At 40.7% G+C, this 19,845-nt stretch overlaps 1 protein-coding gene across 1 annotated transcript in view; it reads right to left on the bottom strand.

Annotated features, from left to right (window-relative positions):
- The window catches only part of Calcrl (calcitonin receptor like receptor), a 97,563-nt gene that overhangs the window by 39,314 nt on the left and 38,404 nt on the right, over positions 1-19,845 (bottom strand). Inside the window, exons 2-5 of the mRNA XM_060390381.1 lie at positions 7,998-8,088; positions 7,728-7,837; positions 5,634-5,720; positions 3,758-3,887 (exon numbers count right to left, since the gene is read on the bottom strand). Of these exons, the coding sequence (XP_060246364.1) occupies positions 3,758-3,887; positions 5,634-5,687 (184 nt within the window). The 5' untranslated portion in view covers positions 5,688-5,720; positions 7,728-7,837; positions 7,998-8,088. The remainder of the gene's footprint in view (positions 1-3,757; positions 3,888-5,633; positions 5,721-7,727; positions 7,838-7,997; positions 8,089-19,845) is intronic.

The following is a 19,845-nucleotide window of genomic DNA, read 5'->3' as shown; positions in this document are numbered from 1 at the left end:
GATACCTCACTCAGGATGATCTTTTCTAGTTCCCACCATTTGCCTGCAGATTTCATGATTTCCTTGTTTTTAATTGCTGCATAGTATTCCATTGTATAAATATACCACAATTTCTGTACCCATTCCTCAGCTGAGGGACATCTGGGTTGTTTCCAGGTTTTGGCTATAACAAATAAAGCTGCTACAAACATGGTTGAGCAACTGTCCTTGTTGTGTACTTGAGCATCTTTTGGATACATGCCTAGGAGTAGTATAGCTGGATCTTGAGGAAGCGCTATTCCTAGTTGAGAAAACGCCAGATTGATTTCCAAAGTGGTTATACAAGTTTACATTCCCACCAGCAATGGAGGAGGGCTCCCATTTCTCCTCATCCTCTCCAGCATGTGATGTCACTTGAGTTTTTGATCTTAGCCATTCTGATGGGTGTAAGGTGAAATCTCAGGGTCCTTTTGGTTTGCATATCCCTGATGACTAAGGACATTGAGCATTTCTTTAAGTGTTTCTCTGCCAGTCAATATTCCTCTATTGAGAATTCTCTGTTTAGTATCTTCTGATACTCCAACCAAGGACCATCCATGGATATTACCTAGAACCCCTGCTCAGATGTAGTCCATGGCAGCTCAGTATCCAAGTGGGTTCCCTAGTAAGGGGAACAGGGACTGTCTTTGATGTGAACTCAGTGGCATGCTCTTTGACCACCTCCCCCTGAGGGGTAGTGGGGAAACAGCCTTACTAGGCCACAGAGGAAGACAATGCAGCCAGTCCTGATGAGATCTGATAGGGTAGGGTCAGAGGGAAGGGGAGGAGGAGCTCACCTATCAGTAGACTTGGGGAGGGGCATGGGAGGAGAAGAAGGAGAGAGGATGGGATTGGGGACAAGGGAGGGGGCTACAGCTGGGATACAAAGTGAATAAATTGTAATTAACAAAAAAAATAAGTTAATTTTTAAAAAAAGAAAGAACAAGGCTGCCACTGCTTCCCCCCTGTGGCTCCTGTGTTGTGAGATAAGTTGGAGATCTCCTGAAATGAGGATTGGGCTGGCTCCAAGGATCCCAATGACCCAACCAGCAGGAAGCAGTGAAGAAAGAGAACTGTGCCCACTCTCCCACTAGCCATTTCTCTCTCCTACCTGGTGGTAGGATGTTGGAAGGGGTTGGGGTGGAGTTGAGAGAAAGAGATATAAGAAATGTAAAAAGAGTTTTTAAAAGTATGCCAACAACTATCTTTGATGATTGTATCTGACCATGAGGTAGTAGTTAATTAGTGTCCTTGTACTTAATTTTTTAAAGGAAAAAGTGAAGTGTATTTTATTTTAGAAATCATATTCTCTTTCCTTTTATATCTTTCTTTCTTTCTTTCTTTCTTTCTTTCTTGTTTTTCAAGATAAGGGTTTTTTTTTTTTTTTTTTATAGCCCTAGCTGTCCTGAATCACTCTGTAGACCAGGCTGGCCTCAAACTCTCAGAGATCAGCCTGTCTCTGCCTCCCAAGTGCTGGAATTAAAGGCCTGTGCCACCACTGCCTGGCCAGAAACTGTATTTTTTTTGTTTGTATGTTTGTTTGTTTTTCAAAACAGGGTTTCTCTGTGTAGCCTTGGCTGTCCTAGACTTGCTTTGTTGACCAGGAACTCACAGAGATCCACCTTCTCTGCCTCCCCAAGTGCTGGGATCACAGGTGTAATCCCACAGTATACAGCTAGAAAGTATTTGTTCTTTGTTTGTGTAGCCATGGCTGACTTGGACTCACTTTGTAGACCAGAATGACCTTGAATTTTCAGCAATCCACCTTCCTCTGCCTCCCAGAGTGCTGGGATCACAGGTGTTAGCCACCACACCTAGCTAAGAAACTGCATTCTTAAAGTTATTTGAGCTCTTTCTGAGCAAATCAATACTATTTCAACATTTCAACCATAATCATCTCATGTTTTCATCAATGTGAGGATAAAGAGGCTTTTGTGATATATATGTGTATATATATTGCATATTACATATGCATAGAGAAATTAACTCATTGATGTTCTAAAAAGTGCCTAATCAAAACTCTGTAACAATCTATAATCCATCAGAATCGAGTAGAACATTGACTGCTGCATGAAATATTTGTTAATAATAGCGTGTGTGATCATTTTAGCCCCAATGGAGTCATAGTAATTCTGGTGGCCTTAAACTCTAAATAATTGCAAACTTTTAAGAAGCAACTAAGACAACCACAGCTTCTTTCCTGTGATTGTAAATAAATTTTAAAATCTCTCCCATCATGCATGGCTGTTAAATTACATCTGTGGTCTCTCAAAGAACATTCTTACTGCTTCAACATCATCTTCAACATGCCCACGTTTCCACCCCACACGACTGTGTGTGGCACACTGTCACACCAGCAACGTGACGCGTCACAGCCTGCTCTTTAATTGTGCTGCTGTGTGAGAGCGAGATGGGTGTCTCTGGTCAGGTGGTTTCAGAAACACAAAGTTTAAAGAAAAAAGTGTTTAGTCAACTCTCAGAGTCTTCTTTACAAATTGTGAGGTGCATTGTGAAGTTCTGAGGTAAAATAAGCAGTGACCCTGAACTATTTTATCACGGAATTGTTTTACTATGAAATTTAAAAAAAATTCCTGTTGCTCAGTATTATTTTTTAGTACTTAAGCCTTCATCTAGATCATTTGCAAGGGTTAGTTCAGTAGTTTAGAAGAAATAGGATGGAATACAGTAATGTCAGTTAACCTAGAATTGTTGTGCAAATATTTTAATTACTTTATAATTCCATCTTATTGTTGTCCTAAATCAGATAATGTGTCATTGGTTGGCAAGTATCAAAACATACTTTTCTGACTATACAGCAAAAATGCCGATGCAGCTTCGGTGCTCAAATAGTTATTCAAGTTTTAGTAAATTAATGTTCATTTGAATTAAGTTAGAAGGTGCTAAGTGTGAAAAAAAGTTTTTTTTTCCTCATTTTTAAAAGCAAATTCATTTTTAATTACAGATACTTTACTTTTTACCCAATTTACATGTAAGTATATTATAAATGTTTTTTTGTAAATGTTTTGAAATCTTCCTTTTCTCTTACAGTTAAAAAAAAAACAGAATTATCTAAAGGGTCCGCATTTTGCTTGGTTCACCAACTTGCACCCTGTCTTTGAGACTAATGCTGTCTTGGCTTGTCACAAGAAGCCTGGGAGCTCTTTTGGGTTTGGGTATGTACAGAGACTGTACTTTTGTTACTCGTGTTTTCTGCCCAGAATCGAGGCAGGTGTGTGGTGCGTGGAAGGTTCTCTGTGAATGGCACTAATGGCAAAGCTTGTCTTTGGGGAAACAGAGGCTTTTAGACTTCAATAGCTCTGTCACCAAATTTACTGTGAATACGTGTTTTATGAAAAACACCCACGTGCAAGTTCTAGCAAACCCGGCATCTTTTTTTAAAGATAAATTTACAAATTACATTTACTGAAGGTCAGTAGCTATTGACTTGTCTTGTTCTAAAATTAATATAATATAATAGCAATATCTGTTAATATTTTGAATATTTTTACACCTCCTAAAAGGTCATTCGGAGAAATTCAGTGTATGAAATATTGTGTTGAATTTTACTAAAAAGATTAAGCCAGATCATGTCATAAAACACCCTTCACAAATACATAATAAAATGTACACATAAAGCAGAAAGCAAGCAACAGTCAATTTTTGTTAATAGACGTAAAGAAGCCGCTTTACGTTTTCTCTTAAGTACACGTTAAGTGGGCTTAGAGTCAGCAGTAGCTACCTTCTGCCTGCTGAGCGGGTTCCTGCATAATCTTTTGGTAGCATTCGTATTGCGCCGTCATGATCTTGTTTCGAGTGACTCCCAACTCCGTTTGGTTAAAATCTTCATCCGTCGCGGCTGTGACAAGCACCTGGGGGGGCAAAGCAGCGAGGACTTTAGAATGGTGGGAATCTTTGTCAGAGGCCTGAGGCACAGCAGTGAGGTGCCTGAGCACTAGCCCCAAGGCCTGACTCTGGCTGTGCCCGGGGTCCAACAGCGCCATTGGCTCTCTGAGGCCTGCGGTAGGCGGCTGACCACATCTCCGCCTAAACACTGGCTCTGAGATGCCAGCAGCTACACCTGCAGTCCCGCCCGGCTTCACTATGTGTGAGTATGCATCAGCCACTGCTCACACGAGTCTCTTCTGCACTGTAAAATAGCAGAGAGTAGCATCCAGCTATCGGGGAATATCAACCACATCGAAAGCAATCGAATTCGTACGTCTGTAACATCCAAATAATCATTTCCTCCCTGCGCGGCATCCCGTGCCTGATCAGCATCAATACTGACTGTTACTTCCTGGTAGGTTGAATTTCCCGCTAGAGCTGTCTAAAGCAGTCACCCTCTGAAGGGATGGCTGAAAGTCTAGAACATCAGGACTATTTTTAAATCAATTGATTTTAGTCCTTACTGCTGTGGGCTGGACCCCGTGCCTCCAGTGGGCTAAGCAAGCGGTGAGCCACAGCCTACCCAAAACAATACTAGAAAAAAAAGACATACACCGTTTTTTGAAAAGGCTTGTTAGAAATTAAACAAAGTAATAATAATGGATTTACACAGTGTCCCTGCATGAATTCAGGGGAGGTAACAGTTTGCTGCCGTCTGCGGGAACTCGCGTCGGCTCGCTGGCAGGCTTCACGGAGGGTGTAGCTGAGACACAGCTCTGCCCTTTGATCAGTCAGTTACCACGATAACATCTTATAAGGGCAGACGCTGGGCTGCTTCTAGACTCGAGGCTGCTGTCCTAAGTGTGGACTCACAGAAACGTAATACTGCTTTTTTGCTCGTTTATGTTTTCAGTACTCTCTTTTTTTATCTTTTTGTTTGAATCTTTTTGAGGGCTTTGCTTGGAAGCACCACAGAAAAGTTCTTTTTGCTGGCACAGAACTGGATGAGGTTATGTCTCTGGGTTTCTCGTGTACATGAAGAGAGAAGAGCAACAGTGGTTTTAATTCAATGCAGAGAAAAAGCTGAAGAGAAACTTAACTACAAAGAAGGGACGCCAGGAGGCGGGCGGCTCTTCTGGCTTTGGTAAGCCTCTGGCTTTCCCGCTCTAACACCCGTGGAGAGAGGCATGTGGATGCGCACACACAGATGGAGACGCACTTGCCCCAAGTCTAGCGTCAATACCTACTTGAATGAGCCAATTGATGAATGGACGAGTAAGGTAATACACAAGGCAGCACACAACTTCTAGGTACCTTCAATCGATATACGCCAGTTGGTGGAACAAAAGAAAATTTTTGAAAGACTAGAATATGATTTTTTTCAAAGGATTCTCTGAATCCATGTGTCTCGACATATCTGTGTGTATTTGCACTACTATAAAGCGTCGTCCCAAAGTCTTTTGCACTTGACCTCTTCAACATGAGCTTTGCACATGCCCATGGATATTTCTCCCAAGGACCCACCAGTCTGCATTGGTTATAAAAACTCAAAGTATAAGTAATACTAAAAGAAAATGGATCACGGCTGTGTGGATATAAAAATGAAATCAACTTAGTCATCTAATAACTGCTCTAACTTGTATTTATTAACATCTATCAATTAGATGCAGATTTTAATAAAGCATAAATAATCATAACTAATAAGATAAATAAGTAGGACAAATGCTTACCACATAAAGAGGCAACAGAAACAGGAAACATAGTACATGATTTTTATCCATCATTAGAGTCCAAGTGAAATGTGCTGTACGTTCAAACTATAAAAAAAGAAAGAAAACTCAATACTCGTGAAATTAATCTATGCCTCAGAAAAGCTGTTGTAATTCTACACTAATTCTAACGATTTGATTAATAGTCATATGTGTTACAAATATTGAGAACATGATGGCTTAGAGTATAATAGAGTTTAGTGAAATATAATCTAGTTTAATTTAACTTACAAATAAATCACTTGATACGTGTATTTTTGTGTAATTAGAAAGTATCTTGCTTTCTTTGCCTTTATCAAATTGAAATTATTTAACCACAAACATAATCAGCTTTACATGACCATCTTTTACATTGTCTTATATATAATTTATGGTTATTTATTATAAATATTAAATTTATCTGTAACTTTCTGAGTTCAGTTTAAGGAAGGAAATTACTCTCAAGCCAATTGCCTGAGAATTCAAACAACATAAAAATGTACTTTCAATTCTTCACTGTAGAAAACTGTGATTAAATTTGTATTAGTACTGATTACCAGGAGGCAGATTTTGAACCACCTAGGAGACACATCTGTGAGGAATTATGCATATTAAATTAGCCTCTGGGTATGACTGTGAGGGATCATCTGGATTTGGGTTGATTGGGATGGGAAGACCTAGCTTAGCTGTAGGGAGCAGCACTCTGTGGCCTGGGACCATGAACTAAATAAAAAGACAAAGCCGGCTGAGTGGACACACTCATTGCTGACTGCTTCTTGACTGTAGACAAAGTAACCAGATGTTTCAAATCTCTACTGTCCTTACTTTCTTTGACAAAATAAACTAATCGGTCAAACTGTGAGCAAAAAATAAACCCTCTTCCTTTAGGTTTGTTCCTGACAGGTATTTTATTAAAGCAATCAGTAGTTAATACAGAAATTAATTATTTTAAATCAGAAATAAAAAGATTCTCAAGGTCATCCACATTGTTGAAATAAGGCTCCGGGGAGGAACAACATTAAGCAAATGTTAATCTAGTGTTAGATCACATTTCAGGCTGGTAAAAAGTGGTCTCTCAAAGCTGGCCTCACCACTGGCAGGAGAGCTGGCCCTGTCCCTCACCAGCTGCAGCATTCAGGAGACTGGGCCCTGTACCTTGCCAGGGCAGCTCAGTAGAGCTGGCTCTGGTAGCGTAAGGACAGGAATGCTGAGCTGAGCCCAAGGGCATGCCAGCTGCACCTTGCCAGCCACAGCATTGGGTGAGCCAGCCGGGGCAGAGCTGGAGAGCTTGCCTTGTAGCTCAGGAGAGCTGGCAGACTGGACTGCTGAAGTGTGTGAAGGGCCAGTCCTTCAGATCCAAAGCTGTCTCATGACACAGGGCAGCAACAGGGTATCTGAGAGGAGTCCAGTGAGGACCCAGCATTGACAGCACAGCAGAAGCCAGAGGCCTCGAACCACACCAATGACTCACTGCTGCGAACATTTGCAAGTAAAGACGTGTGGACAAAGGGTGTGCTCTGTGACATACTGTCACACTACAGCTTCCACGACAGGATTTTTTTTATTCTATCTTCTTTTCTTCTGGCAGGGGGGGGGAGGGGTTACAAGGGCAGATATAAAGAGACTTGGAGATGAATGGAGTGTATGATGTGAACAGCACCAAGAATCAATAAAAAAATTTCAATGACCTCTCAAACACCATCTTCTAGGTGATACTAAAAGACAGGCTCTGTGGCGCTGACGTCCCTAAAAACTTGCTTCCTTACATACCCTAACACAGAAGTTTTCTACGTGTGGGTTATCGTGACATAAACACTGGACATAACACACATTCAAATTAACATGTAACAATGACTTTTCAGAGAGAATAAAAATGTATTCAGTAGATATTTTCCACTGAGCAATGAACTTGGATTAAATTCTGTTAGAAGAAAAGGTATGATATTCATTATATGACTAGCTTCAGAATACAATTAGAAAGCCCTTTCCCACGTGACCCCGTGTTCTGTGGTTTTATGGCAGGCTCTCACTGGTGGTTAGACTGAATTTGCTCCACTGTCCGTCCGATTGACTCACCAGCTAGCTGTGGCTGTTCCTGTCGATCATAGGCCACCCTCTGAGTATTGTTTCTCTTCTATCAATCAGCTAACCTGCACGTGTTTTCTTCGATCTTAAGGAAAGTATACCTGAAAATCAGGAAGGCCTGTATTAATCTCATATCTTGAAACATAGTGTGCTAGACTGAAAACTAGGAATGAAAGTTTCTGCAATTTAGTAATTAACAAGTTGTTACTTTAGTTGTTAATTACATTTAGCCCCTGGAAAATCTAATTTCCAAATACTTACATGCACAATTGTCTCCAGACTCGAATCACATTTTCTCCTGGATCATGTCCAACATTGTCTTCAAGAACTTCTTAGTTACAAGGGTCATGACCTAAAATATGGATTGATTTAAAATAATTTAATATGATGTTAACAAAACAAAATTATTTCCATAGTAAACTTAAATTTTCTAAGTAATACCGTTACTAAAATTATACATTCTTGAGCTATTCTAATTTTTAATAAACTACAGAAATGATAGTGGAAAGAGTAGTCTTCATCCTCACTTTTAGACTCTTTGTTTATAATAGGTTTGAGTTACTATTGAACAGTTTAGTTACTGTACACAATTTTTCAGTATAAATCATAGATGTGTAATAAGAGCACAGCTGGCCTAGAAATTTACATATTCCCTATGAATAAATGAATTTCAAAGTTGTTATATTTTTAAAGAAAATATTTCCAGGCCTGGTGGTGCACACCTTTAATCCAAGACTCTGGAGGCAGAGACAGGCAGATTTCCATGCATTCTGGCAGTGTGGGGAGACTGAAGCCAAACAGGGCTATACAATGAGACCCCATCTCAACAAACAAAATAATGTTTAAAATGATTCTGAATATGAATTTATGATTTTCTTTTTATTGGTTTATTCATACATTTCCCTTAGGTATTTATAACAAGTAGATTTTTCTTTATTTCTCTCTTTACAGGGTTTTCAATCATTCTGCCTTAAAACATTGAGTGTGGTTTTCTAATCTTATCAGTGAAACTCAAATTATCAACCAGAACAAGGAAAAAGATGCAGTTTGGGGGATGAGGAGAATACATGCACTTGTATTAAAGAAGTGAAGGCCTATATAGTTTGCTCACAGCTCTTCTTTTCACGGCCCTGATAACTTATTAAATTACAGCAATGTGAAACCCATCGCAAAGAGTATGTTTCATCTGGAGCCAGGAAACATACGGAACACCAAGGTTTAATGTCAGGGAGCCTGGCAGTTCTGACTTCCGGCTTCAGCCTCACCTCACTGCTCTTATTACCAGACATAAAAACAAAAATATCAGTATCTATTTGTTAGAGTAACAGGAAGATAACTTTGTAGGTTCTGTATGTGGAAACACTTATATCTCTACACTTGGATAAATATATCTTACTTTTATCTCATTAGTTTAACCACCATCACAGTCTTAATACTGATTTTGCATCATTTTTTCCTTCAAACCACAGAAAGATAATTCATTTTGTGCTTAATATCTAAAATAGAAAAAATATATTTGCAAACCTAAAAGTTTGGTAGTTACTTGGTTAACAAAGTCATTAAGTCTTGGAGATTCTGTTGTTTTTTTTTTTTCTCTCTCTCTCTTTTTAACTATTTACCATGTATTCATTTTTTTTCCCCTGAGGTGAGGATTGAACCCAGGGCCTTATGCTTACCAGGCAAGCTCTCTACCACTGAGCTAAATTCCTCAAGAATCTTTTTCTTAAAAAAAAAAAAAAATTAAAAGAGGGCCAGAAGCATGGCTCAGCAAGCCTGATGACCTGAGCCCCCACAGGACCTGGTGACCCACAGGAAAAAAGGCAAGAATAAGCCCCTCCAACAGTCCTCTGACCTGTGCACACACGCCATGCAAGTGCTTCCCCACCACAAACACAACAAATAAATATAAAAACTAAATAAAAAATCATGTATTTACAAAGCCAAATATGTGATTTTTGGGTTGAGGTTTTGCCTCTAATGAGCTGACTTTTTTAAGACCAGCTACTCTTTAGCAACATATCTGCTCACGATTTCCTCTACTCGCTCTCTGGTATCTCTAGTGTGCCTGATAGTATAGGGTCGGACTGCTTCAAGTGTCTTTGAAGGCTCACCAGTGGCGTCCCTACTTGAGCACACGCGTGCAAACGTGCGTGACATGCACAAGCAACAATGGCCACGTCAGCAGACGTCTACACGGCAGGCTTACCCGTGGACAGTCATCCGTGTCTGAATTTGAACCGATTATCTACAAGATCAGGAAGGTCTGAAATTCACTCTAGTTAAGCATAGAATAACTTTTAGATGTCGTTTGCGTCACATTTGTCTGTAGTTTGTTTTTAAACATCATATTGATTTTCATTTCTCTGGGATAATTGGGACATCGAATAATACAACTGAGTCTTTGATTTACAGACTCAAAGACACAAGGGTTGCAGAAGGCGCCCTGAGGTGGAGCCTAGGGCAGCGCGCGGCTGCTCTAAGCTGTCCACTCCCTCCACTCTCTGGTTTGGTTCTTCAGGGACAGAAACCACACCTGAGTGTATGTGCACCTGGCCAGACGCTCATAAATACTTACTACATAAATAAATGAATGAATTAACCAGTGAAATAGTTCAGAAAACCAGCGTTACGCTCCAGACTTTTTATCCTAAGTAGCAATTACCGTTTCCTATCTTAGAAGGCTTTGGTGGAGATGCTACACAGTGGTTCTCAGCCTGTACATATCTGATGCCCTGCGTGCCAGGTCTTTCCGTTACAATCCACGGCAGCAGCAAAATCGCAGTTATAAAGTAGCAAGAAGTAATTTTAGGCTAGTGGTTGGGGTCAGCACAGCATGAGGAAGTGCATGAAAGAGTCGCAGCGTTAGGGAGCTTGAGAGCCACAGATCTACGCTGACCACCAGATTCTGATGTTGAAATACTTACATGAGCATCACTATTGCCTGACAAAATCAGATCGTGAAAGCTGCTAATTCAGTCTCAGAACGCCAGGTGCCAGGGTGTCAAGTAAGCAATGGTCTACTAAGTTGGGAAGGCATCAAGATTACACAAATTTAAACCATTGGGAGGTATGTTTAAAAGATGACCAGTTCACGGTCATCTGTATGTATGTAAAAACACATGCAAATCGGAGTAGAAATAAACGTTCTGCTTGGGAGACAGATAGGTTTAGCAACACAGTGCTCTGATGCTTTACACACGAGTCAAGATCAAATTTCCTTCACTGCGTACAGGGCTAAACCCTTCAAGGCAAAGCGCTTCAAAATCATGTTTGAGATTTCCCAAGCATAACATAGTAAGAAACATTTCACCTGACTTCGCTCTTATTTTTGTTGCTATCTACTACATTTCAAAATCAGAGTTCTAAAAAATGCACCTTAGTAGTTGCCAAGTCATCTTGGCTACAGTAACTGAAGAAATATTCTCAATGCAAAGAGTTCCATGTTTTTAGCTTTCCTCGTCCCTCCATCCCTCGGTGATCTGAAAAACACACTCCCAGGAGGAGCAAGGGTGTGCTTTACACAGGAGTGCCTTATTCCCGATCAGTGGGGCAGGTGTAGCCCTGTCACTCACAGCAGCAAACAATCATGGCCGGCTTCTGTTGGCAACCCTGGAGAACAAGGGCCCTATCTACCCTCCAGATAGAATGTATCTTCTCCAGTTTGACACTGTCTCCACCTGATTCACCTCATTCCATTTATTTAGGAAAGCAGCCTCATAGACATTTGACACCAGCACGCTACAGGAGGGTGTGTGCGTGTGTGTATGTGTGTGCGTGTGTGTAGTAGACTGTAAAAAATAAAATGCAAAAAAAGATTACAGCAACAAGTTTGTGTGATAATCATCAATCACATTGTGGACACTTGTACTCTCCACAAGACACACCAATGTCCAGGCTGTGGGGTGACTCAGTTCACAGCTGTCACCTGCTCGTACGAGCTCTTATCCAAGTTTCCCTGATAATCGTCACAAGCAGCGAGTGGGGAAATGGAGGTATCACTCCTTTCACCATGAGGTCTGCGGTTAGTCACAAACAGACCCTGGGTGGGTACGTGGATAGCAGATGTAACCGAAAATCAGCTTAGGTTGTGTCTCAGATTGGTAGATGCAGCTTTTGCACGGCTCTTGGGGGAAGTACATTTACTTGTGTCTGTCTTTTTGAACATTTTCTTTGCACACTTCCTCTGTCTCATTCTGTGTTTCATCTACAATAAGTTCATTATGAATGCACTTTTATGAAAATGCATTCCACATTAATCAATTAACACTCTTAAGCAAATGATCTTTCAGATCTTGAATTATTTACTGACAACTGAATGTGACGCTGTAGAATATACTAAGTATTTTCTTTCAAACTTGGGGAGAGAGGAAGTCAATGAGGAGTTCAAAGTAAGCAGCCAAGTCTGCTGGTAGGATCCCCAGCACCCTGTGGTTTGTTTGAAGACACTTGTCAGAGTCGAGGAAGCTGCAGTTTGCTCTCAACTGAGTCTGTAGCCACAATGGCACTGGTACTATTGCCTAACATTTTCCCACTCTAGTTTCTAGTCTCAAGGATTGTTTATGAATGATTTATTTTCCCTTCTCAAAATTAGAAAGACTGGAAAAACTGGTTCTCTATGGAAGCGGTTTTCCTTCCGTGCAAACAGACAAGTACATATCCTAGCTCCCGGATTCTCCCCAACCATCAAAACTTTAAATTTTCAAGTGATTTATCATCACAGAAAGAATGTGGAGAAACAAAAGTTACTTGAAGCACAACTTATGAGTCAGTCACAACATTATATAATTTACCCTTCTGATTTTAATTTTCAAAGCTGCCTGGGTTCACTTACAAAATAACCTTTGCTGCTCTATAAAGTTCGTGAATTTTGAAAAGGACCCTACTCTTGGATTATTGTAGGATAAATATGTTTTGTTTTACAAAAAAAATATTAATAAATATAGCTAATCGGTGCTAATTTGTCAGGACACAAAGATGCAAATGTTTGCATGCTACCTGAAAGCCTGCTCATTCTATTTTCCATTTTATTATTATTCACATACATGTATATATACTTTACATTTGTTATGTTATATTAAGTTAATTTCTAGTTGAGTTGCCTAATCCTAATATTAAAAGAGTATGTTCACGCTAAGAAAAAAATAGTTTCCATCTTCTCTTCCTCTGCCTCTTAAGTACCCTGAGTTATTTTAGGCTCAAAGCCATATTCTTTTTCTTTGTTTATTTACCCAGCCACAACAGAGCTGGCCAACAGAAGCTTCATTTCCCACACATGACTAGATGCTCTAATACCCTAAACCTAGGCTTTAGCAAAGGTCAGTGATGTTCTGGCCAGCACACGCTTGCCCTCCTTGTGGCAAAGAGGATGAAGAAGAAAGTTTATCCTTCTTACAGTCTAAGAAGCAAATCTATTAGAGAGGGAAAATTTTAATATAAAAGTCTCAAAACTTGATTATTTTTTCTTTTATCATCATTGCTTATTTTTTGAGAAAACTTAAATCTTAAAACAAAAAACTATTACTACCACTTACCAATCTGATTCACATACAGTGTAGTCATTGATGGAGATATGATAGATTTTAATGTTACAGCCAAACCTGGCCCAAAGAGGCCTATATAGTATTATGATAAATCAAATATAAACATTTAGTGAGATCACAAAGGATCTTTCCAAAAAACATAACGGCCTATTGTCCTGGCTTTTGGTTACTCTCCAGACATGTTAGTAAAACTCTGTTGATGAAGACACATGCTGGAGTGACAGAACGTAGAGAAATCAATCTGGCACTAATGTGAAAGCTTCGCTCCAGCTATCTTAGTTTGGGAAGCACAGCAGCACACGAGAAAAGCAGTCATCAGTCTTACGAGCTGTCAACCCTGTGAGCTACGGTAATGACTGTCCTGGCAAGACATGACCGCTGCTACAACAGTGACACGAAAATCATGGAGTAACCAACCATTTGCTGATTGGGTCTAAAGACCTCTCCATAAGATGGAACTCCTGCCTGTTATGAAACTGAACCAAAATTTCATGACTAGCTGTCATAAACCCTAGGAAGTAAGATGGATACAGTCATAAACTGCACGCACACACACACACCCAAAGTTCTTATATTTATAACCATATATTAGTGCATCTCCTAGTCCTCATCAGGGGAACTCTTTTTGCAATGAATGTCAACATACATACCCACAGTTAGTCAGCAAGCAGAGAATGAGAGACTGAAATACTCAGCCCTAAAAGGAATATTTGTATCTTACCCCTACTGTTAAGCCTCAGGGGTTGTCAAGAAATTTCAAACAGAAAGAGTGTAAGAGCGAGAAGGGGTAAATGACTACCAGGAAATAGGACAGTTAGCCCTATGAACTCACAGCGATTACAACAGCATAGACAAGACCTACGCACACAAGCCAACAAAACCCCAGAATGGACTGAGGAAGTTGGGCAAGAAGTCTCTCTCTCAGGAGCTCTGGCAACAGACAGCTTCCGGGAGAAGAATCTCTTTAAAGGTGTGATCCTGTTAGGCTGACCTCACGCCAAGGTTTGGCTCCATATCTAAGAGCATTTGAGGAACACCAATTGGACTCAATAGGGAGAGAGGGAGAGTGAAAGGGAGGGGGGAAGGGGTCAGGGAGACCATGGGAGAAAAAGAGAGAAAACAGATGGGCTAAGAGAAAGGCATGGATTTGAAAGGAGACTAAAGAAGACAGCTGAATCTCCTGACACTGTTTTTGTCATTTTTAACGTCTTAGAAATATTCTCCTGGAGTCTACAGTTGCTAACAGTCCAAGATTCAAACATTCCAAGTTTGAATCTGACAATGACATGTATAAACTGAAGTTCTAGCAATTTTTTGTATAGTATATTCAAATAGTGGCATCATGAAAAATATATCATTTTAAGTTTTTAAAGGAGACAAATATGAAGCCTCCTAATTTGAGTTCAAGGTGGGTTGAAATAGCCTCTTCTAAAACTGTGCTGAACGCATGCCAGAGACCCTAATTGGCCAACTTGCTTATCTAATGAGCATTCCAGGCTGAACAGCTGAGCAGCTATTATAGAGATTCTTTTGTGATTGGGTTTGGGATTTCATTTTACACTCTGGAGTATTTACTCATGGGAATAATTTTCTCATTGTGGGCATAATTAGCCATTTTCCGGTAATTTTAGCTACACTCTTTTTATTTGAAAAGGCAAGTGGCCAGTGTCAGCCCAATTAGTAAAAGATGGGAGGGAGTCTTTTTTTAAAAATGCAGCTCTGTGCTTGAACACTCTCCATAGCTAATGTGGAAAGAATTAATTGGAGTAAGATGTGGCTAAGCTCTGGTCAGGCTAGCACAACCTCTGCTTAGGCCGGGCGAGCCATGGTTATGGTCGAGAGTGATGCAGTCAGAACCCTCCCTTGTAGCAGGGTCATGGCAAAGCACAGCATTCAGCCAGAGCTGCCCGGCAGGCAGGACATGGTATCAGGATGTTCATGTGCGTCCTGTTAGCTCAGGTAAAATACGGAGCCCAGTGCAGGCAGACACCTAAGCATCGCACACGGCAGAGACGCCTGTGACACTTTCAGAGCCCTTGGTTCTGGCGTTCTTAAAATCGGTTACAATTCTGAAATTCCTCAGAATACAAAGTCGAATTTTAAGGTTTGTTTTGTATTCTAAAGCGCTTGAGAAGTGTTGCTGTAGGAGCAAGCTGGCTAATTCTAGAATAAGGAAGCTTCCCTATTCACTCTACAGCTGGCTAGCACGAAATTCCTACAAAACAAGATGGCTGAGTTTCACTCCATCATATAATCTAGATAGTTACGGTTTTTTTCCAAGGGATTTTTTCATTTAAAGTAAGAGATTATTATTTCTTAGTATATTCTATGCCCTGGTAATAACTCATAGTGGATGCTTTTAAATCCTATGGATCTATAAAGCGACTGTTAAGGGGTAGCATATACTATACTACCCTTCTCAGGTGCTCAAGACTTAAAGTATGCCCATGGCATATACTTATATCCAGCTCAAAAAAGTAAAGCTAACTCTCAGAAGAAAGTATTCAAGACCATTTTGTCACCATGATTTAGGAAATACTTTTAATAGACATGACATCAAAAGTACAAGTCACAATAGCAAAAATAGATTGACTACATTAAAGTTATATATGCTTGTGTACCAATAGTGCCATTGTGGAAATGAGGACAGAGGTACCTCAGCAGCAGAAGATGGACCGAGAATGATCAAGGTCCTAGATTCAATGTACACACACACACACACAAGAAAAAAAGAAAGAAAAAGAAACAGAGGGACAAATTTGAAAATCACATTTGATAAGACGTGTTTATCATTGATACAGAAAGAAATTTTACTACCCAATAAAGAACACCTCAATTAAAAAAAAATGGCCAAAGGATCTGACACATACATTGAGCACTTGGAAATAAAGACTCTGTATTGTTAGTTATCATGAAGTGCAATTCAAAACCACAATCTGATACTGCTTCCCAGTTAGGGAAGTTACGCTAGGTTGTCACACTTACGATAAAAAGAAAGCCAAGCAAAAAGAGGCATATGAAGAGGTGTGGAAAATGTGTACGTTGCTGGTGGGAATGTAAAATGGTGTAGTCACTTTAGGGAAATACTTCAGAAGTGATACTACAGGTTAAAGCTGAAGTTACCATCTGGCCACAACTGTCTGTCTAGGTACATAGTCAAAGGGAATGAGGACATGTAGCTCATGGACGTTTCTGCATTAGTCATGTTCTGCGTTTCTGCATTAGTCATGTTCTGCGTTTCTGCATTAGTCATGTTCTGCGTTTCTGCATTAGTCCGCTGACAGGCATCTGAGAAGTCTTCACCTTCCAACTGTCAAGAACAATTCTAGGAGCACTCATGTGCAAGCATACCAAGGCTGGTTACAAGCAAATATTGTGCTCACTGAAAGCCAGTCGAAGGATGCACAATTTATGACAATATTTGTGTGAAACATCTAGAATAGGCTAATCTAAGAAATGGGAAATTCCATTATTGTTTGCCTAGGGTAGGGAGAGAGCAGCCATGGAGGTGATTGATGATAGATACAGGCATCCTTTGGGTGATAAAACTTTCTCAAATCTGATTATGTGACCCTTACACAATCTTACAATCTTACAAGCATCAAAACCATTAAACTGTGCACTATAAATGTATAAGCTATGTGTTAGATGATTTATATATTAAGCATTTTTAAAAGTTAATGTCCGAAGACAGATGTATTTGAGTGGAGAAGTTGCTTACAAAAACCACTTTTCATAATTGCTCTAACTCCTTCCCCCTTCTTCATCTTCCTGTCTCTATCTTTCTTGTCTTTTATTAGAAAATTAATAGAAATGTTGTAAAAGAAAACACACACAAAAAAATCTTGTCTCACTTACATACATCATTTCCCAGATTGCTGCATGGAAACCTGGAATTTTTCCTTCAATTTGGTATATTATTTCATGTTCAGAAAAAAAAATCCAGTATTTTACATTGATTGAGCTATTTTGTAAAGAAAAATACATCATCCTCAAATTTTGGTTTCAAAGCTTGCATTTCAACTTACAGGCAAAACATTCTGTTTTATTTCACAAGTAAATGTTACTGAAAAAATAACCCTATTAATATTCTGCTATGCTCACAGACAGCTGACCTCTAAGAGACTCCACCCAATAATGGACCGAACAGATGCTGAGACTCACAGCCAAACATTGGGCAAACGCAGGAAGCCTTGTGAAAATGTTGGAGGAAGGCTAGAAGGACCTTGAGGGGACAGGAGCTCCACAAGAAGACCAACAGAGCCAACTACCCAGGGCACAGAATGGCTTGCAGAGACTGAAGCACCAACCAAGGACCGTGAATGGACTGGACCTAGGCACTCTATACAAATGTACCTGATAGCAGCCCAGGCTTCATGTGGGTCCCCTGGTAAGGGGAGCACAGATTATCTATGACATGTACTTTGTTGCCTGCCTTCTGATCACTTCCCCTGGCGGGACTGCCTCTCCAGGCCACAGGGGAAGAGGATGTGCTCAGTCTGATGGGACTTGATGATCTGGGGTGGGTTAGTGGAGGAGTCTCCCCTTCTCTGCGGAACAGGGGAGGAGGAAGGCTACACCCTCCAGGGGAAGGTGATCAGAGAGCAAGCCACAGAGCTCATGTCAGAGAAAACCCTACTGATCAGGGTATTGAAGCAGATAGCTAAACTTTGGGCAGAGTGCAGGGAATCTCACGGAAGAAGGGGAAGAAAGATCTGAAGCGAACAGGAGCTCCACAAGAAGACCAACAGAGCCAAAACAAATCTGGGCCCAGGGAGGCCTGCAGAGACTGATGCTCCAACCAAGGACCATGCATGGAGAGGACCTAGAACCCCTGCTCAGATGTAGCCTGTGGCAGCTCAATGTCCAAATGTTTCATGTACTTAACCAATACTAACACTAAGGCATCTATAGCATAATTAGAACTAGGAAAACGATTCATTTTCTACCCTTTCGTAACTGCCGTCCATTCAGCATCTGTCCTCTCCAACCTCTTGTACTTAACCCTTCCTGCTCTCCTTTCATGCAGTATCGTACCCACACGTACATTTGTAAGCATATACACATATATTATTGGCTACAAACTGCATATGAGAGAGAATATGTAGGGTTTTTTTTCATTCTGAGATTATGTGACCTCATTTACTTTTATACATTTCAAGTCCATAGATTTTCAAGCAAATTTCACAACTGCGTTTTTCCTTTAGCAGAGACTTTCATGGGAACATCCTCTCTGCTTTGCTGATGGAGGCAGCCAGCCTGTCCTGAGCAGTGTGAAGTGGCTACAGCAAACCCCACAAGCAGTGATGCCCGGATATGTGCCTTCCTGAGAAAACTAGTGCTTTTCATGTATTTCCCAACTTTTCTAGAAAGTAGTAACAACCCTAGGAATATTAAACACTAGAGTAATATGACAGAGTTCCTGCTATTTTTTGCTCCTATTTCTACAATTTTTCCTGAGCCTTGCACTGTAGAGGTAGCCACTGAGAAATTTCATAAGGCCCAGCCCTAGGTGAAGAGCCACAGGCATCAATGGTGACAGAAAGAGAGAGAGAATGAACCAGCTTTCTCTGAGATTGAGCACTCTGATAGGTAGGTGCATGTGTGAGTGTGTGTGTGTGTACACATGATGTTTGGATGTGAGTGTACAATCATGGACATCATAGATCATAGATATAACCAGTGAGGGGGGTCTTCATTAATAACCCAGCCAGGGAGCCAGGTTTCAGCTCTGTGGCCTCTGGACTCAGCCCTCATTGACTTGTTAAAAACCACTCACAGTGGCTAAGACAAAAACACACTCAAATGCCCATGGTGTTAGAAAACTTTCATTTATAGTGAGCGGAGAACTTAGTGACTTAAAAGTACAGGTCATTCCCAGAATTGGATATTGGGTGTCAGAATAAGAATCAATGGCCGACTCAAAGACTACAGCTGAGAAAAGTGATGGCGGGAAGTTCCAGAGGCCGCTAAGACAGTTTATGGGAGAATGATTCCAGGAGTGTTGCCTTCTTGTCGTTGTAGAGATCAACAAACGAGAGCCTTGAAACGGACGCTCTCACCCATCACCACTAGACATTTGCTCTTGAAATGGACGCTCTCACCCATCACCACTAGACATTTGCTCTGGAAAGAGCTGTCTGTAGTTCGAATATATAGTGTAATAAATGTGTGTGCAAATACAGATAATTTTCCCAAATGTTAGTGTCTCAGGCAGCCGTTCTCAAGCTCCAGATAGCAACCCTTTGGCAAGCCTCTGCCTCCAAAAGCATTCACATTACAGTTCATAACCAAATTTGCAGCTATGAAGTAGCAACGAACATGATTTCATGGTTAGGGGTCACCACACCATGAAGTACCATTAACGGTTCGCAGCATTAGGAAGGTTGAGAGCCACTGGTGGTGAGTTCCAAGTCAGCAACGCTACGCGTGAGCAGCAGGTAGGGATGAAGAGCTGCAAACACAAAGGAAGGATGCGGGAATGAGGCGCGACAGGAGACACAGGGCCGGGGAGGACCTGAGGTGTGAGGAGGTCAGCGGTGGACACCAGGCGTGGGGCTTCAGGCGGC

This window comes from Meriones unguiculatus, chromosome 8 (assembly GCF_030254825.1).
Source record: "Meriones unguiculatus strain TT.TT164.6M chromosome 8, Bangor_MerUng_6.1, whole genome shotgun sequence".
NCBI classification, from domain to species: Eukaryota; Metazoa; Chordata; class Mammalia; order Rodentia; family Muridae; genus Meriones; species Meriones unguiculatus.
Note: the sequence above shows the minus strand (reverse complement) of the source record. Positions and strands in the feature narration are given on the sequence as shown.